We start from the raw sequence: 23,989 nt of genomic DNA, 5'->3' as shown, positions 1-23,989 counted from the left end.
CTGCACGTCCTCCCCTGCTTAAAACCTTGGTCACCATGGCCTACAAGCTAAATACAAACCCCTCAAACAGTATGAAACCCCCTTTACAGTCTGGCTCCCACATCCTCTCCTCTTGCTAATTTTTTATCACTTGCTTACTGAAATCCACTGCTCAAGCCAAATTTATCCTCTATTATTCTAAAACACATGCATTCTCCCTCCCACATTGCTCACACCACTCCTCTTATGCTGAACGTCCTTCCCTCTCATACTTAGTCTTTAGTTCAAGGCCAAGCTCAAGATACAGAAGTCTAAAGCCTCAACTTTCCTGTTGATGACAATTTTTCCCTTCTGAGTTCATGTAACCCTTAAATTGACTGTACAATTCATCTGATATTTAATATACACTCCTGTGTCTTCTCACTTACCACTTTACGTGCAACACCATCACAAAATCATTAATATCTAACAAGAGTCACATTTATTATGTGAACATTTACACTCTGCCTTTTACTTCAGCTCCTCAGGGGGAAGGACTGGCTTGCTAGGTCAGGTCCCAGGCAAGTTCTCGGTAGTAGAGAAACGAGGTCATAGACAAGACAGAGAAAAGAACTAAAAACAAACAACAGAGAGGCTACACTGATATACCAAAGAAAGAGCTGAAAGAACAGGAAGAGGAAGGAAGGAAAAGCCTCAAAGGCTGGCTGTTGGGCTGAGGTTTGGGAGAGTCGATGTTGAGTGTGGGAGAGAGAATTTCACAAAGCAAGTGCCAAACACACAGGGATGATTAAGAGATCAGAGGGGGAAGATAAGATTGTTCATGTCTTTGCTGCACAGAAGGAATGCATTTTTCCCACTCCTATTCACATTTCCTCAAAAAGATGAATAAAGTTTAAAGTGGCTCAATTCATTTTTTGGCTACTAGACTATGTTTATTTGAATGTGACTTTATGAACAAGACTGAGTCATGGGACAACAAGATTTATCTGGGTGACGTAATGAGTATATCCTGTCTGCCTGGAAGGTAAAATCTCTCAAAGTCAGGAATTGGGACCTTCTATTTCTTTGTATTCCCAGTATTGAGCACAGCGTCCTACACAAAGTAATTAATCAATAAATGTTTGTTGATGATAAACAGGGATGTGCAAAGATGAGCAGATGATGTAGAGCCTGTTTTTTTAACATGGTCCTGTTCCAGAGGCGGTGCTCTGTTATTAGTGATGGAGCCAAACAGTATTTGTCAGTGTATTTATTTAAGGAGATTTTCCATTTGTCTACCAAGCAAATATAAATTTTTGTAGGTCAAACTCACAATTACAGTGTTAAAACAGGACAGCCAAGAGAGCACTGCTTGTTAAGGATGCATGTGAATACCAAAAATATCATGGCATTCAAAACCCAAATGTCAGAGAGAGCATTAGAGAGGAGAAAGCAAGCGAGTCTTTTTGAAACGTAATCTTAATTATTTATATTCCTCACCAAAAACTAGACAATTTCTCCTGCTGACGTGCCCTACTTCAGTCCACTTACTTGTTGCTCTGAGTTTTATGCCCAAGGTCTTTGTGAAAAATAATTACAACTACCATGATTTTGTGTCAAAATCAAGTGATCGTCTCTAAAGTGTCCCTGACAGGTTTTCAAAACATTTGTCTTTTCTGGAAAATGCTTTGCCCCATTCTCATGGAATAATCCTGACCTCACGAAAAGTTTATGATGGGGGAGGGCAAAAAGGGGTACAAGGGCACATGTATATGGTGATGGATGGAAACTAGACTTTTGCTGGTGAACACGATGCAGTTTATACAGAAGCTGAAATATAATGATGCACAGATGAAATTTACATAATGTTATAAACCAACGTGACCTCAATAAAAACTTTTTTAAAGTCTATGATAAATGGAACTTAAGTATCTATCTTTAGGGTATTTAAGAAGGGAAGCAAAAGAAACTAAGAGATGAAGATGGAAATGAAATCAAGGGTTGTAATCTCCTGGAATATGAATGTTCTTTGCATAAAATTAAATGGTAAAAATGTCACCAGAACTTGACAATGTGATAGGGACCCGACAGCAGCAACCCCTAGTTCATTCCCCATCCTCCTCTCACTATTTTATATTTACTTTGACGTATAAAGGCAACAATACAATGAAACCATTACATTTACCATTACTCTGATGTGTAAATGTGATATTTTGATGAAACCACTTTACATATCTTCCGCTTAAAGAGATGTGTACTGTCATTTTTCTGGAAGCAGTTAGTGACCACTTTTCTCCTTTAGGAGATCCCTAAGAGTTTCAGGTTGTTAAGGAAGTTGCTAAGAGATGAATGTAAATTCCAAGTTAGATGTAGTTAACAGCATCTAGCCAAAGTTACTGGAAGGGGAACAAGCACAATTCCAAAGAGAAACTGGCTGTCGTGAGTACAAATTGGAAGAAAGCTAAGGACAATTTGATAATATACATCAAATTTGTCATTACAATGTTCAAATCCTTTGATCCAGTAAATTCCATACCTGTAAAATTAGCCCAAATACATTATCAGAAAAGATACAAAGAGGAGTTAATGATGATGTTTGAAATTCTGTCTAATGAGGCAAAAGACAGGAAGAAAGAAAGGAAGGAGTTAATTGTTTAACAAGAACATATTGATTAAATAAATTAGAGTACATTGATTCAATGGAACATCATACCACCATTAAGAAAAGTGCTATAGGTTTATATTTATGAACACAAGAGAATGTCAGTGATACATTAAGTGAAAAAGCAAATAACCAGACAGCATATGAACGTGTTCTTCTTTCCAAAAAAGTGTGTGTCTACAAGCATACACTGTCATACAAAGAAAAGAATCTGCAAGAAAATACCACAAAATGTAAACACTGGTTGCCAGTGGAGGGATGGGGGAATTACAGGAAAGTACGTTTCCATTTTTCTTATCTTTCTCGTATATATTACTTTTATAGTAAGAAATAGACAATAGGGCCTTTTTCTATTTTTCAAAAGAGAGTAACTTGGAAAATGACTTTCTGGGGAGAGAAAACCATAGTCCCAGGGGGTTATGCATTTAGCCTTGCGAACCAATCTCTCTTTCTCTCCTCTGCTCTCTCTCCCTCACCCTTCCTCTTTCTCCTTCCCTCTCTCCCTGTCTCCCTCCCTCTCTCCTTTCCCTCCTCCTTAGGAAAAAGAAAGGGAAGAGATGCTATTGAGCAGCTGAAATTTGACTGTACAAAAGGCAATTAAAGAAATTACTTTCTTAGTTGAAATTTGCACTGACAGACGCTAAGAAAAGCTTTTGACGGTAAACGGGCAAAGCCCTAAGGTCTGTCTCCGAGTTAAAAGAGCAAGGAAAGTTCTAAAGAAATATTTTAATCAAAATTTGTGGATAACATTTGGGTTAAAATTCACAAGTGTCAGTTAAGTAATAAGGTATTTCTTTCCAGAGTTAACAAAAAATTCTTTAAAACATAAAAATAATTTTCCTTACTATTTAATTTTTCCAAATTGAACTATAAGTAAAATGTGCTATCTTTACTTCTTAAATAAAAGGCTGAGGGAGAGGGAGAGAAAATGAGGCAGAATAGGGAGAGAGAGGGAGAATCTATAGTTATAAAGACATAGCTTGAGTTTGCTTCTCAAAACCAAGCAAACCTTTCCACCTAATGCATCAGGCCCGAGTTACGGGAGAATTACCCGCAGTCTCTTTGTGCTCTTAAATTCTGAAACTTGTGCTCAAAGTCTAGAGAGCACCTTGGGCACTTACAGTCAGGCTCATATGCAAGGACTAGGACTGGTTTTACTCTCCCATATGGTTGTCTTTTACTTCTTGATTAATTCCTAGAATTTGCACAAATTATGGTGTGCAAAAGAATGACCTGAGGAGCTTGTGAAGGATTCTGCTGTGGAGCAGTCAGGTCTGTGGGTAGACCAGCAATCCGCCTTTCTATGAAACCAATTCCAGGGACTGTCTTGAAGGGTAGGAGAAACACCTCATTCATCTTTGGTCATCTGCCTCAATTCCACCACAGCCTGGGAAGCCAACACTCAGTGGGGCCCAGTGAACCTTAGACCGTCCACTATAAAGACCACATGGGTCCATAATATAATGCTTTTTTTTAAACAACACTTGGTTTATCACCACAATGAATAGGCACCAATAAATAAATGATGCTGACCATGACAATATTCAGGAAGGTAGGAGCAAAGCATTGATATTCAAAGCCAACTAATTTTTAAAAATCCTAATATTCATTGCCAATAACAAAAAGAAGATTAAAAAAGAATAATCCTGATTGCTGATAATATTGAAGTAAAGTTTAAGTAAAACTTAAATTTATAGAACTCTTCCAACTAGGTAAATGTGAGCTCTAAGAATTTTATCTAAATTATGCTGTTCAGGGCAGCCTTGTACTCCAACAGCTTTTGTTCTCTTTCAACTATTGCTTTCTATTTGAACATTTCCAAGTTCTCTTCCCGCCTCTATTGCAGGGAGTTCAGTAGACCATATTCAACTGTGGTTTTAAGATGACCATGAAAAGGTGAAATATTTGCATTTTCTCTGTTAAATCTTAAACTTTTAGCAAAAGAAGATGTTAATGATTCTATAGCTGGTATCTTTTCCAAGCTCTATTTCACCCGTGGTCCCCAGAGCAAGGTTTCTTAAAGAACAAAATGCAAAATGTAGCATTCCCAAAAGAATGATGAAAAGTTTCTTTCTTTCTTTCTTTCTTCTTCTTTTTTTTTTTTTTTTTTTTGCATTTGATCCTCTAAAATACTTTTCATGTAATAAAAGGGGGGAAAGTTTAAATGTCACAGAGATGGGTTGTGAAAATCGACAAGGAATTCTTAAGATTGACATTTGCATCTGGAAATTTTCTCCACGTGGCCTTTACTGAGCCAGATAGCTGTTACATATGAACAAAATTTAATCACCCAGGTGACTACCATGTGGCCATCACGATGCAAGGAGCTATGACATGGTCCCTTCTCTCTAGAAGTTTACAGTCTAATCAAAGACATAAAACCAATATACAAAGAAAAAGAGGCGAAGGAACATTCAGACACTGTGCTGTGTGATCCTAGCTGTAAATGCGATTGACAGAGAGAAAACAGACTTCAACAGCTAGTAAAGCAAAGATTTTATAATCTTTGGAGAAGACTGGATGTTGGAAGAAGAAGAGGGAGACAGAACTGGGGAAAAATGATGCCAGCTGTGCAGAGAGAGGAACAAATGAGAAATTTCAGGGTGGGGGTGAGATGTACATCTGGAAAGGGTGACCAGCAAGCAATCCAAACCACAAGATTCAGTGTGGGGACAATGTAGCCTCACTTGGGACTGGCATCAGTATAGATGGGCTCGATATGGTCTGAGGCAGAACGGCTGGGGTTATCATGAAGGCAGGTGCCAGACCACAGAGACGGGGGCCTACCATGGGCATGGCAGCTGGACAGGATGACAGCTGTGAAGGTGGAACTAAGGACAGTGGGGCCCTAGACTTGTAGGAAATTAGATTTCACTCCAAGAAGCTGGAGGAGGTTCAGTACCTGTGGACGTAGAAGGGAAGGTTCCAGATCAATGTACAGCCAAGGGGCCAGAGATCTCGGAAACCCAGATTTAGATGTAAGATGTATGCTCGATCCACCTCCACCAATAAGAGCTAATAAAACATTGCAGGCTCGTTTAAGAATGACCTAGAGACTGAAGGCTTCAGGCAACTAAGCAGATCTGGAGCATGCAGCGTCTGATGTTACAAGAATTAAGGGATGATTTTGGAAAAATAGCCCAGCAGCAGCCTGTATACAAGAAAAACGCGTTAAGAAAGATAAGTTAATATGATTTAGAGAATCAACCCTGCTTTACTGGATCAGAGTTAGGATGCAAATATCTGTCCTTATACTAACTGACCTAAAAAAATATCATCATCAACGAAGATATTCAATATATAATAAAGAATATTCTGAAATTTTAAGTGCTCCAACCAATATCTTCTTTCTTTATATCCGAACTTATTCCACGAGATCTGAAGTGCTTACAGAAAATACACATCTTTAAATAGTGAAATACAAGTTAAAATGGACATCAGAGCTAGGAAAAATATAACTTAAAGAGTGAGTAGAAGAAAGATGAGTTGCAAGAAGTGAATCACTAATTTGATTCTGCATCTCTCAGTGGCCTTTTCTGACAAGTAAGAGGAAAACGAATGCTAAGCAACTTTACTCCACGTGGGAATCCTTTCTTCTGATATGCCTTGGTCTGTACCCGGCCCATGTCTCTTCCCACCCCTGCCTTGCACTCCCATCCCTGAGTCTTCCACAGGGAGCCAGATCTTGGCTGCTCCACATGGTCCTCGTGGCCAGGGAGCAGTCACAAGGAGCTGGAAGCCAGCCGGTAACAAGATGGAGAAAAACAGCAGTTGGGGAAAAGCAGTGTCTGGCTTATCTATCTCCTGGTTCCTTTTAACTCCTAAGCACAATACAAAAGAATTCATCAATAAATGGCTGAGATAAAGTAAGACCCATCTAGAGATCCGATGCCTGAAGTGCTGAAATAGGCACATGCAAAAAAATTTATATTGGCCACTATGCATGGCTTCAGGGAATTCTCCAGCCAAACTGTGACGTTAAAAATCTCCTGTCTCTATGTTTCTGTTGGAACTTTTCCCCTTTGAATACTGCGCACTGCCCTTACTCCAACCAGTACCGTCTTCATGGTGTTCCCTGGTTTTTGGGAGGACTTTTGCCCAAATCCCTCTTCTCATCAAATTTACAAGATGAGACACCCAATGCCAGCTAAACTTTTGAAACTTACATGTTAAAGGACAAGGCTTATAGGAATCATTTACTCAGAAGGGAAGGGAGAGAGAGAGTTCAAGAATAAGAAATAGAGCTTTATTAAAGGGTTCCAAAGGACTACCTGGAAAGTGATGTCAAAGACTAGAAGGTCCTTCCTTTGCCTGTTGAGGATAAACAGAGAACCTAGGAAATAAAATTCACACCTCGAGTGTTGAACTTTATACAAATTTGTTCACATGCAAGATGAGAGGCAGTTGGAGGAGTAGACAGGATTTTCAAAGGTTCTGTTATATGCTTGTTGAAATGATATTCTACTTCCAGTTGCTATAGCTATTAGTCAATTTCTAGCACTATTATTAAATTATCTTAAAGTCACAGACTCCTGTGCCATCAAAATGCCATACACTGACCTTTGTACAGCCAAGGAGAATACCTAGCCTGCCCCACCTCCCCCCGGCAGGCTTAGGTGCTCCCTCTTCGGAATCCCACTTTTGCAAGTCCCCTGTCTCCACCTTTCTTGCCCCATGCACTTAGAGACCACACCTAAATCATCTGCCTTTCCAGACTAGCACAGCGCCCAGGAAATAAGAGGCATGGATGCGTACTTCTAAACGAATACACTGAGTATTTCCTACAGCCTTTCTGCCTAAAAGTGTAAGTAAATAAAACTAGGTTAAGTTCCTTGATATGGAGCCTTGGCAAGTACCGTAAATCCATCAAAGGAAATGTCATTGGATGAGTAGAGAATGTTGAAAAACATACATACTCTCACATGATCACACACACAGCTTGAAGTGGTGATTCTAACATTTTTGGACTCAGATGTCTTTGGGAATTCAATGAACTTTTGGCTCTCCCCTAAGAAATTTGCATAAACATATAAAAGTCTGCAGTGCATCTTCAGGAGATTTATGGGAATCCATGAAGTGAGCTTTGACCCCATGATTGCTGCAAAACCAGAGGCCAATTGAGTCCAGATTAGGAACTTCTGAGTCAGAATAACAGCATCAGTTGGTTGTGTACCGAAAAATTGCATTTTTTTAAAAAAGAACACATCAGTATAAACTGTGAGACTACAAAAGACTATCTCCATGGAGCATCATGATGCCAGTGATGATAAATGTATCAGGTAAGTCCATAAAGATCTACACCCTCGGAGCTGTGACGGTCCATTGCACCAGCACAGTCTTACTACCTCAGTAAAAGAAAGTCTTAACCTTCACTGTACCTGCGAAAGTACCACATTATTCCTCCTCCGTTCTCAAGAGAAGACAATAAAGAGAATGCACTGCTTTGGAACTCGTTTTGCATGACAAGAATCTTCTTAAACTAGAAATTTAGCATCAAGGAAACTGAAAGCACTCTCCAGGAGGTACAAAAGGGTCATGGGCAGACTGGGAATGCTTCTAACCCAGTTAAGACATCAGACACAAAGACCCGGAAGTCAGCGATTTTCAGAGTTGTGTGGCTAATTTAGGAGCTATAATCCTGAAGAAGTGATTCCAGCTCCTTCAAGGACATTCGCACAGGCCACAGCTCTCACCATTCATTTCTTCGAGAAGTTAAAGTGAATTTAACATTATCAGAGCAGCTCTTTAGTAGGTCATGAATGAAACACCACTGGCCTGGATTAAACAGAAAAATGCTTATTTTTTATAATATAAATTAGACATTAAAAATATAGTAAAAACTGTAAGAAAGAATTCTACAAATGTGGTAAAAGTGATAGAAAAAAATAGTGGGCTATGAACAGAAGAACAGAATGAGGGAAGAGAAAAAAGCCAATAGGCAGCTAGACCACTGTAAAGAAAGAATAGAGAGAGGAAGGAGCTGGATCAAAAAGAAAATAATTTCAAAGAAGAGGAAAGAGATAAAATACCAGACTGAGGTAGCAATAAACACAGACGATAAAAGAGAAGTGTGAAGGAGAAAGCGGGGATTCCCTGATCAAGTAGGGAGACAGAAGTGTGGGTAAAACAGGCAGGCCTTGCTGGGGTTTCTGAACAAAAGGAGAACTAACCACGAGAACACTCCATGTTTGTCTGCGTGTTTGTAAGAGTTGAAGGAGATTTGAGAATGCATGTAGAGTAGAAGCTTTGGCAGGCCCCTTTCTCCCAAACCACTCCAAATGAGGACAGTTTAAATGAGGTCTTGAGGGATAGACTTGGAGGTCTGAGGCATGGAGAGGATGGAGCGGGAGGAGGGGGGCGGTCCTGGCGGGGATGGGACAGGCAGCGGGTGGACAGGGCAGAGGTCCACCGTGTGGAAGAGAGGGGAAGTTATGCCCAAGGGCAGGTGACAGGAGGAAATAAAAGCCTCACGAAGAAGTCCAATGGGGCTTTCATTCTAAGGATATGTGACCTCCAACAGCTTTCTAACACAGAGGCCACACGCCAGACGGCTGGTTTGGCCCTCACCCCTGAGATCATGCATCACAGCAATGTTTCCAAGCAACCCCAAGTTAAGGAAAAGATTACCTTACATAAGACAGGCAAGCCACAACTGCATTTCATGGAAATGCCACTGGAGCAAGGAATCTCTCCTCTTTGGGGATGCAAACTATTAGCCAATGAATCACTTCGGGAGCTAATGAGCACCTCACATGCTTCCCATGGAGCAGACAAGGCTAAACAAAGGTCAATTTAGCCATTTACCCCAAAACATTGCATAAGGCAAATAATATATTTGGAGGAGACATATTTCAGAAAAACAGAAGGGATAATTCAGGAGAGGACAGAAGAGTTGGAACTGGGTGACAACACAGGAGAAAGAGGTTGCTGCACTGAGGCACAGACGGAAGAGCACACACTGTAAAATGTAACATCAGTTCTTTCTTTCTATGAAACATTATAAATATTCACAGGGCAATGGTAATAAAAGAAAACTGTAAAAAGAACTAAATGTAGTGGCACCGAAATAGCTCCAATATAAGTACATTGTCATCACCTGGAATGTGTAGAATATTAGCATTACGCCCTCAGCAGTAAACTTTTAAAAAAGAATATTTGTGTAAAGCAACCAAGTGTGTTTCTCAAAGACACAGAAGGGACTCCTCTGCTCTGTTGTACCTTTGCATATTAAATATTAAAACACCTTTGGTCATCAGTTATGTCTGTGGGATCCATTGACAGTAAGGGAGAGAGAGGAGACACTTAATTCCTGAAAGTGAATTCACGTTTCTTTCTACAAAGGACCTGTGTGACTAAACACAGCAACACAGTTCTGGAACCTGACTCTCCCTTTGGCATGGAAATTTGGTCCAACCTGCACCAGCATCAGTTTGCTCATCTGTCAAATGAATGCGGTTGTACTCTTCAAAATAGTCTTTCAGTTCTTAGCTAAAATGTATTTATGTCTACAGAGCCCAGGATTGTAAAAGTGAATTATTTTAAAAAGCTGCTTTTAACAAAATTAAACAAAAAGAATGTTAAACACATGTCAATGTAGTAAGCACAAGGCTTCCGCGATGATTACAAAAGATAAATCTTGTTTCTTTAAGATAAAAAGAGTTTTTAAAAGGACTAGCTTGCAGTGTGTAGGTGTAGCCAATTTATCATTGTTAGGAAGCTGGCTATTCTCCCTCAGAAGAGCTCGTGATAAGAGTGTCTGCTTCCTTTAAAAAGAATAACACTAAAAGATTGTGATCTCCATTATAAAGCCACATGAAACACTTAACTCAAGTTAGGAAATTTAAAAAGGTATCAAATCATAAATTTTCAAAGTAGAAAATAATGGTTTAGAGAAATAAAGAACGTTACTCAAAATCATTGTCTCTTCATCATAAACTAATGTATAATTTTTGAGAAAGAATTCCTTAATTTAGTTATTAATATGTCAAATTACATTTCTTTAATTCTTTCTCTAAGGAACAATACATTTCGACCAAAGATACATTTTTTTCCATGAAATTTTTTGCTAGCAAAATGAGCTCAAATTCTGTTGGAGTTCAGAAAATTCCTTGTATCTCAAAAGAATAAATTTATATTAATGCCAGAAAATCCTTCTCTATTAACCTCCAACCCTATCCCCAATATCGGTCTAAAGTCACAGTTATGTTACAACCAAAAGTGGTATAAAATGTAAGCTAACATTTCAAATGGATATCTTCTGGTAACATTAATGACATTTTAAAGAGTAGTGATGGCTCATAAATACTCTTGAAATGTTAGCTCATGTCAGAGAAAGGCAGGTTAATCTACTAAAAAGAAAACTTAAAAGATCACTATAAAATAAAGTTGAAACTGTTTATCAAAATATACAAATTATTTCCTTTTAGATAAATTGTTACAATAGATATGGAAGTAGATAATAGTTACTTGGAACGTACTGCTGGGTAAAATATAGACTTGACTCTTGACAATACCCCATCACACAATTTCCAACTGATAATCTAGCATCCACCTTAAGCCAAACACCAGCCCCAAGGTAAACACCCTTCTATCCTCTTCCAACATATCCATTCCCCAAGCTGACTTCTCCTTACCTTCTCTCCACCTAATAAAATCCCTGCTCCCTCAGTTGAATATCCAAAGATTGGGAAATGCCCTTCTCATCAGAGAGGGTTAGTCAAATATAAAATGCAATACAAATTATATCGAGCTGAGCATTTCATTTTATGAATTTATCTTCATTATGATATTTGCATCAAATATATCTTGGAGAATAAATCTTCATGTATATTTTCCATTTAATTTAGCAAAATATTTAGTGTATCTCAGAAAAAATAGAGAAAGTACCCTAGAATCATCCTTAACGTTTGTAATTTATACTTCCACAAGCATTTTTCTCACTTAATCCTCCCAACTACCCTGAGAGACGGTCCCTCCCTCCTCCCCCCAACCCCATCCTCCAGGTGAGGATTGTTGGAATGTACAATTGGACAGGAGAAGGTATTAACAGCAGGAGGCCAGGGCTGCTTGGGTGCATCGGACTGGGATGGTAGACTCCAGACTCGAGCTTGTGTCTTTGAGTCGAAGCTATACGATGCAACAACCTCCAATACAGCAGCTGATGATACTGACATGCTAATGGGCTAGAGCTGCAAGTTCCAACCGCAAAGGTACTCTCTGCTGGGTGAGGGATGAAGACAACTGGCAGGATGCAGTCAGAATGCTGACCTAGGGGAAGGTGGTCCTCTGGAAACTGCCCAAGGAGAGCCCTTGGGAGGAGGAGGCGGGGGGTGAGGGGTCATGCTTTCTCAAGGCCTTTTCTACTCCAGGGCAGAGGAATTGGAAAGCAATTAATTGGACATGTGGCAGTTTAGAGAAGGTTAAATCACAGATGTAACCACGTTTGAGAAAGAGTGAAAAGTCAGAAGTGACACACAGAGGAGGGGTGGGTGTGGGGAAGAGAGACCCCAAAGAGAGTTGGGATCCCGACTCACTTCTGAGTTGGAGGCTCATAAGTGGTAAATCGTTGGCTGAGGTTCTGTGCCCAGGGGCCCTAGGTCAGGCCTAAATCAAGAGGGAATAGGGTTTTTCTCAGAGACCAACATTCAATGCCTCAAGTGGTCCACAGTTCCGGGAGAAAGCAGACTAAAGAATCAAAAAGAAAACTGAGATTCAGACCATTGTGTCAAAGGTCATACACACACTCATGATGCTTTGTTTGGGACTGGGATACAGTCTCAGGATTCCAGGGCCCACGCTTTGTCCACTTTGAGCCACACTAGAAATATTATCTCAGAAGCCAGTTTTGATTACAAGCAAAACCTCACCTAAAATGGAGGGAATGTGCTGATGGCTAGAATTCAGATTATCTGGGCAAAATTCCCTATCCACCATCTCTAACCACCAAAAGAAGATTGGATTGAGTCCGATGTGGTGTTGGGTAGGAGATGTCCTTAACTCACCGATGAAGTGGTTGCTTCCCAAGGCGAGCATCTCTTCCAAGAGGACCAGGCCCCCGGGAGCCTGGAGGAGGGTCACGCTCCGGCCATCTATGAGGGAGCACTGTTGAAATCCTGTGGCCGTGACCTTCCATAGCAAAATGAGCGAAGCAGCAGCATCTTGCAGAATCCTGAAAACAGGAACGATGTCAATGGAAAGTCCCTTTCAGAAAAATTCATCCTTGAAACAGTTCACCAAATTCAAAATAAAGATAAAGGTAACGTGTGCATCCACAAAGGTATTGGGAAATGGATGAAATGATCTTGTAAACAAGCACCCACTTAATGCACACTCATGGCTGCCATTTTCCACGTTTGTTAGAAATGTCTGTCTCCCACTTGATCAAAAATATACCACAAAATCACTAATAGATAACTCATCTTTGGGTAACGATTTTAATCAATGATAAAAGGGTATATTGAGTTATTTTAGAGACAATGCCTTCCATCTACTCACAACATAAAGAGTTTTGCTTGAATTTATCATAAATGTGTAATGTCTTCTAAAATGGCCACCTGAGTTGTGTACCAACACAGCAAAAGGGTGTTACCTCCCATGCTTCAGGCCTCCCCTGGCTTCTTCTTGTTTTCAATAAAATCCAAATCCTTCTTGTTTGGATAAAATCCAAAGAATGAGATGCCATAAGAGGTGTGATAAAAAGTGTGACCAAGATATTGTCTTTCTTAGGATATTCATATACCTTGAGAAATTGTAGTCAGGAGGTAATCTAATAATTTAATTAACAACAAACAAATGAACAAAGCCTTTTATTAAAAAAAAAAATTTTAATGCTGGCTGCATTGGAGTCAATCAAGGAAGAGAGTGGCCTCAGTTCGCCTCTCAGCCTCAGCTGCAGCACCTCCATCCTTGCACCCAATGCTCTGGCAATAAGGAGTTACTCACTGTCTCTTCCTCAAGCAGGTTCTGTCCCACCTCCCAACCTTTGCCTCCTCCTCCACCTGGGTGTCATTCTTCAAGGCTTAGCCCACCTATCACCTCTTCTCTGAGACCTTCCCTGACTGTCCTCCTGCCACCCAGCAGCCGCCATTCCTTCCTCTGCGCTCCTGGAGAATTGGGTCTCGACCTCGGGAGATGGGGGTACTCAATGCACAAGAGCTGCTCCCTCCAGCGCAGAGCTCCTGGCTTGCAGCAGAGCACTCAATAAAGGTTTGATAAATGATCGAATTCGTGAATAAATGAAAGGGTAAGGAGCTAGTGACCCTCACAACTGAATTCAGGGTGCCCGGAGATCATTCGGCACTCCCATCTTACTCAGCCTGGGTCAGACTCTGCTATTTCTGTCCACCTCTGCAGCCTAAGGGGGTCTTGCAGAATTTCTGGTTTGTTGAGAGGAAAAAACAAAAGCATTTAAAGAGAGAGAAGATGAGAACTATTCAGAAAGGCTTATGCAAGTAAGAGAATATGACCTAGATAAGAAAGAGCTGGGAGATGGTTTCATAAATGTAAAGGAGACTAATGATCCTTATTTCCCTAAAACCAGCTCTGCACGGTGGGGGTTTCATCTTTTTATGAGCAGTGAAACACTTAGGACCGGGGTCCCCCTACTGGTGGAACTTGAAGCTGCCTCGGACGCCACACCGTTCTCCCTACAGGGACTTCTTCCCAGTGCCCAGAGTTCACTGCCCATCCTGGCTCTTCTTCCACTAGTGTGAGTTCAGGGCTAGGGGGAGGGGATGCGGGGGCAATGTAACTGCGTTCCTCTTCCAACAATTTCAGGGACTCCACTGTTTAGAAGGCAAAGTGGGCAAAAATGACCCTGTAGAGATGGAAGACGTCTACAGTGCCCACCACCTCCTAAAGGGAGGTGATACAGCAACTGGCTAACCAGGGCCCCATGTCCCTCGGTCTTCTAAAGTCCCTGAAGACTGGACAGCAAATGCTCATTTGGTTCCATGGAGGGGAGGGGGTCAGGAGCAGTTAATAGCAACAGAGGACAGGAGTAGGAGTTATCAGACAGGTCTGGGATGCTCTCATGCTGGCCCCACCCCTACTCCCAAGCCATGGAAAGCACCTGGTAACAGCAGGTGCTCAGCCCACGGTTCGTCCCTTTGCCTCTTCCCCACCCCCACCATTGACAATGGGCAGTATGCAATTTGGGAGAGCTTAAGTTTAAAACAAAACAAAATATTCTCTTCTCAACTGCTTGTTTTTAAAGAGAAAACTGTAATGTTTGGATTTTAAATTGGGGGTAAATTATGCATAAGAAGTTAACCAACAGTCCATTAAAATGTCAAGAGGCTGAAGAATTTTGGAAGGAAAATCATTTGGGAGGTACCTGGTGTGGCTCCGGATCTTATCTAAGGTCTCAAGCTGTGTTATATCACACCTGACTCATCCAATCCAAGCCCACAGTTCCACATCTCCCCCTGACTGGACCCTCTCTGCAATATTCTCCTCCGAAATGGTTCCCTCTGGTTTTTGAGTGACACAGGCCCTCTCTACACATGGAAGGCCATTCATGACTCTCACTGGACTGACCAGTTACACACCAGTTACATGGAGAGACACAACCCACCACACGGTCACAGGAGCAGTTTTTAAGTGAGAATTTACTTACTTGACTGAGGTGTTCTGGGGCACTTCAAAGGACACCAGGCGGCCCCCCGCAGAGCTGTTAGAACTGGCATTCCCACAGGCAATATCTGGGATCACCTGGGAAAAAAACAAGAACCAAAAAAGAAAAAAGACAAGTTCCTGGGGTGGATCACAGTACAGGATAATACTACAAAGCAAAGTTCCATGAGCTGCACCCCCTCCACTCCTTTCCACGACACTGGGGTGGGGATAGAGAGGACAAGGGAAAGCTTAACAAATTTAAAGGAAAATGGAAGCTTTGCCCTTGATTTCCTGAAATGTAAAAGCTTTCCAGAGAGCCATCTACCATTTCCTGGGATTGCTGAAGCTGATAATAGGTTACTGCAGGGAAGGGCGCACATGCTATCTTTAACAAGCAGTCACTGGCCTCTGCTGTAAGCTCAGTCTGGGGTAACTAGGGACTCAGTGCTTAGAGAAGAAGGAGGTGGACTTTAAGGACCAGCTCACACGCGGCAGATAGAAACCTTAATACCAGGAGAGTGAGGCTTCAATCAACCGACAGGCAGGAAGCATCCAGTCGGAATGACCCTACCCTGTGCAGAGGTGGGTCTCAGGAGCATATGCTGAGGCCAGGTAGCTGGGAAGCTGCCTTCCTTCTTTTAAGGGACATGTTCCCAAAAGTATCATCCTGGTGTGTATAAAAAAAGGAATTCAAGAGAGAAAAAAAAAACCTGTGCTCATCAAAACATTTTGCGAACTCTTGAGCTGTGTCCAATGACCAATTTATTCATGTATTCTTCATGCCGTGACCACTGTCCTCACTCCCAAGAGTCCAGACAAAAGGTTATCAAAAGTATTCGTCATCACTGAATTAACTGAGGACAATAGAGAAATTGTCAGCATAATACCCTACACCCAACACTCAGAACTCATTGTCCAGAAGGCCTGATAGTCAAATGCTATAGATAAAGGCCATGAGGGACATTCAAAGATGTGAGTCCAACTTGTTAAATTTGTGTAACAGACAAACGTTACATAAATTTTAGTCCCCTAAGACTCCAAATAGCTTCATGTTTCTGAAGCATCATTACTTCATGAAAAAGAGAAACCCAAACATACCCATCTCTTCCTCACCATTTCTAACCTGCTTCTTGAACAGCTTAAGGAATAACAGCATTGACAGGAAGATGAGGCATTTCTTTTATGTTTACCGATTGTAGGATAGCATGTCTTTAGATAAACAGATTGAAATGGCTGGTTGGGGAGGAATTTTCTTTAAAGGACACTTTCTTGAGAAACGCGGACCCAAATCTAGTTCACATCCGAGAAGTGAGGCCTTCAGCAAAGAGCTACTAACATCATACTTCAAAGCGTTTATTGCAAGTCTGAAATCAGAACAAGTTCACAGTTTTTTAGGTAGGCTAAAAACACTGCTCTGAGGTCTGAATGTGGCCGTCATAAATTGTGTGGCAATGAAAAAAAAAAATGGGTCAACTGGTTAGAACTACCCAAGAAAATAGAAGAAGAAATGCTACCTTATCTCTTTTATAAATGCTGCTTTACCTCTATTCATAATAAGGGACATTTCTAGACACAATCCTTGACTCACTTACACAAAGATCTGTGTGTTTTTTTCATTTAAGCCACAAAACCTGTAATCATACGCAACCACGGGTCTATACGGGTGTCCTATAAGATAAAAGAGGTGAAATGGAATTACACTCTATCGATGTCACCTTAAACTCATGATTTGGATTTGTCCCCCAATTCTTCTTGCTACTAAATTTATACTTTATGTCAATTTTTAGGGGTCTTCTGGAAAATTTATATTTTATGTAATGAGACTTCTGATGAGCTGGAAAATACAATAAGCCAAACGCAGGCTGGACAAGATTCAACAAATAGAATTTGCTATTGCCAAAATAAATAAAATTTGGAAATTTCATTCTCAAATGCATCCTCAAAATATTTTCAAAATCAATGATAGCTTTTTTTTTTTCTGAATCTCACTGAAGTGCTGCAAGGTACCAAAAATAGAACCTAAACAATAACCACAAACAAAAAGATGAGTATAATATTCCATGAAGGAAAATTAGGTCAACAATGGAGGGTCCGTGATGTGTTCATTTATATGACTCTTCATTGAGCTGTCTGCCCCAAACTCTAAGATTATCTCACAGAAATGTATGTGGATATCGTTCCAGAAAATAAGTTCATTCATATTCTTTTCTTGGTTACTCTTTTTGTGTTCACGAAACAATCATAATTGAAATGTCTCATTTGTGTAACCAGGAGAGATTTCTCACACACAAGCACAGACCAGAATAAGGCTAAGTGCATTGTTTTTCGTCTAAGGGGTGAAAAGGTCTCCATTTTTACAGCTGATATTAGACCCACTAGAATTATTTTAACTTGTCTGGCTTCTTACATTCAAATATATGCAACCAAACGTTCTCACCTCCACTTGATCCCATTTCATTTCTACAACTTTCTGCCCTGTTTTCGGCTGCCATGTCGGCAGAGTCACGGTTGCCTGAGAGCGGGGCAGGATTATGTCAGGCTCCTGGGTAGCGGGGACAGGCTGAAGCTGTCTGGGTGCCATGGACTCGGTCCAGCCAGAGGCTGGGAGGGTGGGAAGCGCCTGTTCACAGTTCGGACCTTCATAGCCTTCATTGCAAATGCAGAGGTAGCCATCGCCGCTGCCGCTGCTGCTGCAGTTGCCATGGCGACACGGGTTGCTGGCGCAAGGATCCACAACAAGCTGAAACGAGACCATAAATGGGTCAATTATTCCCTCATAAGAAAAGTGGTGCCATCGCTAGGAAATTAGCTCCGTGTCTCAGAGCTGCTGCTCTAACAGAAACGCTGTTCCTGTTGAATACATGTTCTTAATCACTTATGCTCTTGGGGGGAGCCTGCCAAGGTCACCCCAATATTAACCTTTCCACAGGTAACAAGAGGCCAGCGACGAAGTACGCGGTGGAGAAGAACCTCCCTGATCCCAAGATCCTAAATAATGTTGATTTCAGGAACACACTATTTAGAGGAATTTTCTAAGGCAAAAATACTTTAAAGTTGAGGCTGATTAGGAAGACACCAACTTTGATATTTTTAAATGCCAGTCACGACAAGCGATACTACGGATCTAAATTGGATCTCCTTTTTCACATCCTGGACCACCGCTACCTTTCCTCATGAGACATGACTGGCCAGTTTATCTCCCCTACAGATGCACTTACCTATGTCTCCCAATTTCCTACCTGATAAACAGTGCTTTTTAAGGCAATGTTATTTAATTAAAGCCTTCCAAAATGATAGGCTTGCATGACAACTGAGAGCACGGTAGCAACTCATATTAAGCAGAATTTAATGAAAGTTTCTACCTCATTATTTTGGAGGGTGATTACAGAGAAATGTGACCCAGCTGGATGTGGAAGATAAAAATTCAGCTGCACCTCTTTAAACTGTGTTCATGTTCTAAGTAAAGCGTTTATCTCCAAGTCCTTCGCTGACCTCTTAATTGCCATTTGTTATTACTGGGAGATGCTACAAAACAATGTAAAATGAAACAATGCAACAACCCTTGGCTGGAAACAGCTCAAGGGTTCCAGCATGTTCTCAGTTCTTATTCAGTTATCATTTGCTTCTGTGATAACAGAAAATTCGACCTCTATCTGATAAGCCTCTGGCTTCTCAGGGCTGGGCATAAAATAGAATTTGGTAAAGAACAGGCTACAGAGAAATGGGACCCTCAATTTCTCTTGTTGAAATGAGCTCACGTATAACAGACATGGACACAATTCTGCATGGAAAAATGGCTACTCATCTTGCGAATTATCCTTAAACAATTTCCAACAAATTCCTTAAGGAATAGTAAGAGATCTGGAATTGAATAAAATGAAGCTCCCAAAATACCACCTTGTTAATTCTATGCCATCACCTGGCAATTCCTTCATGGAAGCTCAGATCAAAGGAGATGGATTGGTATCTGCAGAGAATATTGAAACTGTAAATAATTTGAAATACTCACAATCTTTATCAACTCAAAGGAAAACACAAACTCCTTCCGTGGCAGACAAAGCGCTCCCTGAACGAGCCCCTTCCTATCCCTCAAGTCCCCTCTTCCCACACGTGTTCCTCCTCCTGCACTCTCCCCTCCTCGCCTTCTTCCTGTCCCTGGACGATGCCCAGGTCATTCCCACCTCAAGCAAACAACCAACTTTTACTCGGAATGACCGTACCAAGGCGGTTCCCATCTCGGGCCTGTGCACTGCTGGACCCTCTGCCTGGAATGCTCTCCTCTCAGACTCTGCAGGCTCTCTACCCCCTTTCACGAAGTTTTCTACTCAAATGTCACCTCCGCAGAGAAGCCTTCTCTCACTACAAAATCTACAATAGTCCCTTTTGTTCTCTCCCACAAACATGTGAGCTCCGTGAGTGCCAGGGCTTTATCTGCCATGTTCCCGGCTTTATTCCCAGCATGTCGAGGAGCACAGAAAAAGTATTGAGAAGCATTCTATATATTGTTTTAAAGTATTAAAAAAATAAAGACAGATCAATCAATATTTGGAAAGCAATGCATGATGAAGGACAGATGTGAATTGCTCCCTTAGTTGCGATATTATCTTATCTCGTTTCTGATTTATATTTAGGAAGGCATCACAGAGTGGCTATCACCTCCAGAATTATTTGGCCAGGACCAGAAGGAGAAAGAATTTAATTAGCTAGGATAAAGGGGACAGGGAAGCCATTTTTCTGAAATCAACTTTTAAAACATTTGAGAATGACTTCATCACAAATTAAGGCTTCTAACACGTGCCTAAAAACACAGAAATATACTGAAACCATTGAATTATATTGAAGAGATTATAAAAATGAATTCTAGGAATCCAAACCTCCCTTGTGCAGCTTAGGGAATGACTGTACTGAGGCAAAGACCACCTATCTAATGGCCAGAGAGGCCCCTGGGCTTCTGCTCCATGGCCACAGCCCACTGCTGGCAACAGCCAGGCCTCAGAGAGGCACCAAGGCACAGTGTAAACCGATGCCTCCTCCAGACAAAGAATTCAAAGCACAGGTACCCATCCTCACACAGCAGAGGCCACCAGACACCATATCCACTGCCCCCCTCAGATGGCCATGTAGAGTTTTCAAAGAACACTGCCATATGGGATCTCATTGTGCTCACAACAACCCTGAAATAGAGAAGGATTTTTCTGAACCAGTATCTCTGTTGGGAAACCAGAGGGCAGAGGGTAGGGTGACCCATCGCAGCCACTACCAAAGAAAGCCAGAACCATGCCACATCCTGCGACTGCCAGCCAAGACTTCTTTCCACCACACGGCACTGCCTCTTGGATATCAAGTTATTATCATGCCCCCCAAAATAATCCCTGTGCAGAAAGCAAAGGGAAGGATGATAGTTGTGTGATAACAGAAAATAACAATTAAGTGTAGGCCAATTAAGACCACCTAAAATGCTTCTTTAAGAATAAAGGTATGATACGATAGTGATAATACACAATGAATATTGGTTGAGGCCTTATTATATGGAATGAACTGTACCAGGTCTGGGATTAAAACACTAAAGAAGAAACAAAAAACTTGGAGTGTCTGCCCCCATAGAGTTTTTATATCTAGTGACCTAGTAACAGCACTAAGAGCAGCAAAACTGGTACTACCTGCCAGTCACTGAGTACTTCCTGCGTGCCTGCCACTATGTTTAGCATTTTATGTTTTTCACTTTAGTTCCTCGTTACAACTCTTTAAGGTCAGTATGTTTATTATTCTACTTTTACACTGAGGCTTAGCGATATTAGGCAAATGACTAACAGTTAACTCAGAATAAAAGCCAAAGTCTTTACATTTTCTAGGTCCTATGTGATCTGCCCTGCCCCCAATCTCTTTGGCCTCATTTCCTCCTCTTTCCCTCCATCACTTGGCTCCAGAAACACTGACGTCACTGCTCCCCCAACTCTCCAGGCACCCTCTTGCCTCAGTGCCTTTGCACTGGCTGTTCCCTCTATCTGAACCACTCTCCCTTCTCATGGCTGCTCCCAAGCCTCCTCTGAGTCTTTGTTCAAATATCGTCTTCTCATAAGGACTTCTCTGAGCACACTATTTAACAGTGCAAAATCCCCACATCTTGGCCCGTTGATTCCTCCTTCTCTGCTTTATTTTCCCCCAAAATGTCTATCATTTTCTAATCTATCATGGGAAAAAAGTTATTTATTTATTACATTTATTTTCTATCTCCCCCAACGAGAATGTATACCCTGCAGGTCAGACACTTTTTTCCTGTTTTGTTCTCTCGAGTGCCCCCAGCCCTAGACCAGTGCCCAGCACGTGGGAGCTGCTGAATAAACATTGACTGAACAAATGAGTGACTCAATGAATGACGTTATATACAAGCAGCTGCCGGAGCTGTGAGGTGTGCTGCTATGTCAAGTGGAATCAGGATCTTCCTAGGCCCATAACATAAGTCATAGGCCCTCGAGAACATAAGTCAAAGGGGAGCCTTATGTATTCCCACTACAGTGTTTTTAGAGCGATTAAATAACTTTGTCAGTTTTAAAAGGGGGAAAAGTGTTGACCCGAGAGGTAACAGAACCAGCACAATCTGCAGCCTTTGCTTTGAGGAGGGCAGAAAGAGTACACGGGTCATGGATGGCTCTCCACACCAGAGCACCAGGCGTCCTACTCTGGTCCTCAGAGACTGTCTAGGGGAGCCAGTGGGCGAACCTCATCACGTGCTGGTGGATAGAGCTGGGGGTAAGGCAGGTCCCCACGACAAGGCCCAGTTCACCATACCCAGGAGTCAGTCCCATCAAGAGAGGGAATGAAGCGCTGAAAGGAAACTATGATGAAGACAAATGATACCGTTTAAGTGCTGCTGTCTTCATAGAGGAGAGGAAGGCATGAGTAGCATATGGGATTAAATGAAAAATGATTAACATGGAAGGCCAGGGGACATGCCCTTAGTAAAGAAAAGAAGATAAAAGCTGAAAATTAAACTGTCAATTGTATAGATTTCTAACAGGATTGGAAACAGTGACTGACGTGATAGAGCACACACACACACGCCCACACACACTCACACACACAACAATGGCATACAAAGCAGAGAGTTGAAGGCACTACAAGGTCAGTGATCCCGTCTTTAAAATAATCACTTCATATTAATGCTACTTCCTTGGGTTGTATATTAGTTGCTTCATTAACAATGACAACTATCTGCCATCATTTTCTCTAATACTTCAAACTGGTTTTATTTTAAAACAAAAAAAATGCTGTTTCACTTGCATCACAGCAAATATAAGGTAAATGCAATCATTAACCTTTAAGCAAAATCCTGGCATCACAAATATTTATCATAAATCCTGTTTTTCTGTACACAACTTATTGAGTTTTTTTTTAAGTTTGTATGTGTATTTTATCTCCTGTGGTAGAGGTCACTACCGCCCTTGAAGTCCATTAAGTTTGAACTATAATCAGGAAATAACCAAACTGCCAAATACCTAATGAGGCAAAATATCATAATTAATAGACCTGACTATGAGGATGCTCAAAATTTAACAGGTGATATTTTCTTGGCTATACTTTCTAGCTTCTAAGGAGAGAGAAAATGATTAAGACTTTGTAATATCAGCTAGAAGAGAGAGTAAAGAGAAAGCCATGGGTTAATGGTTTTCTACTTATAATTAACCAACAAGTTCATTTATTAAATGCTGTATGTTTGTTAGATTAATTCATCAGATTAATTCATCTATTTAAGCCAAATTCTTTCTCCTCATAGAACTAATCTGAAAGTATTCATTTCACATTTTATTTTGGGCTTTTCACCTGTGTCAAATAATTCACACAAAATCAAGGGTATTTTGGGGGGTGTGCACAGGGTGACAGGGGAGGCCAGACCAGAGCGAAGATGCCTGCCACCCCCAGGACTCGTGATTTGAAGTCAGTCTCATGTGACACTTTAGCCATGACCTGTTTTCCTTCCTTAAACCGTCTGCTGCCCATGTTTTCAGTAATCCCAATGCCCTCTGAAGCAGACACACAGAAGGATGAAAGGTCTAACTCAAAACAAGTATAAAAGAGGCCCATTTACAGGGTCACTAGATACAGTAAGCCAAAGCTGTTAGGGTTGCTTTCAAGTCTAGCATGTGAATGCTTCATCTGCATCACCTGGCTGATGGTGGGGCCTGGGGAGACACAGAACTTCCTTCCCAGATGAGCCTTCCATCCTAGTCTGGAGAATCTATGGGCTTCGGTGTGACCTCTCCTGTACTTTACAGAAAACTCATTAAGGCCAATCAGTCATTCAGGTGACATTGATGGAGCACCTATGACGTGCCAGGTAGGACGCCGAGAATGAGGGTCAGAAGGATGAAGAAAGCCCAGTCCGTGCCCTCAAAAAGAGCCTGCAGTCCAACAGAAGGGTCTAGTCAGATACTTAGACTCACCCTGAGCAGCCCAATTGTCAATTAATACCCTGCTTCCATGCACGTTGACTATTACGATCATGTGTTTGATTGAGTTCAAGTCCCCCGTGCTGAGACAGAGAATGTGTTTGAGAACCGCAGGTATGAAATGAACTGATTACAAGCAGGGCTCAGAGCCAATCTCTTTTAGATGACAGGGGCCACTCTCAACAAAACCAAGGCAGCAGAAAGGAGTTTTCTAATGGAAGACAGGGCCCGCTGAGCAAGTAGAGTCCTGGTGTCAGCCCTGGTCTGCACAGGAGGCTGAAAGGCTCTGAGCAAGTTGCTTGCCTAC

The 23,989-nt window shown here is 41.5% G+C and overlaps 1 protein-coding gene across 1 annotated transcript in view; it reads right to left on the bottom strand.

Annotated features, from left to right (window-relative positions):
* Positions 1 to 23,989, bottom strand: part of DNER (delta/notch like EGF repeat containing) — a 301,418-nt gene that overhangs the window by 160,775 nt on the left and 116,654 nt on the right. Inside the window, exons 2-4 of the mRNA XM_046642873.1 lie at positions 17,673 to 17,975; positions 15,237 to 15,331; positions 12,622 to 12,788 (exon numbers count right to left, since the gene is read on the bottom strand). Of these exons, the coding sequence (XP_046498829.1) occupies positions 12,622 to 12,788; positions 15,237 to 15,331; positions 17,673 to 17,975 (565 nt within the window). The remainder of the gene's footprint in view (positions 1 to 12,621; positions 12,789 to 15,236; positions 15,332 to 17,672; positions 17,976 to 23,989) is intronic.

The sequence above is a fragment of the Equus quagga genome, chromosome 17 (assembly GCF_021613505.1).
Source record: "Equus quagga isolate Etosha38 chromosome 17, UCLA_HA_Equagga_1.0, whole genome shotgun sequence".
NCBI lineage: Eukaryota > Metazoa > Chordata > Mammalia > Perissodactyla > Equidae > Equus > Equus quagga.
This window is presented reverse-complemented; position numbering and strand designations above follow the sequence as displayed.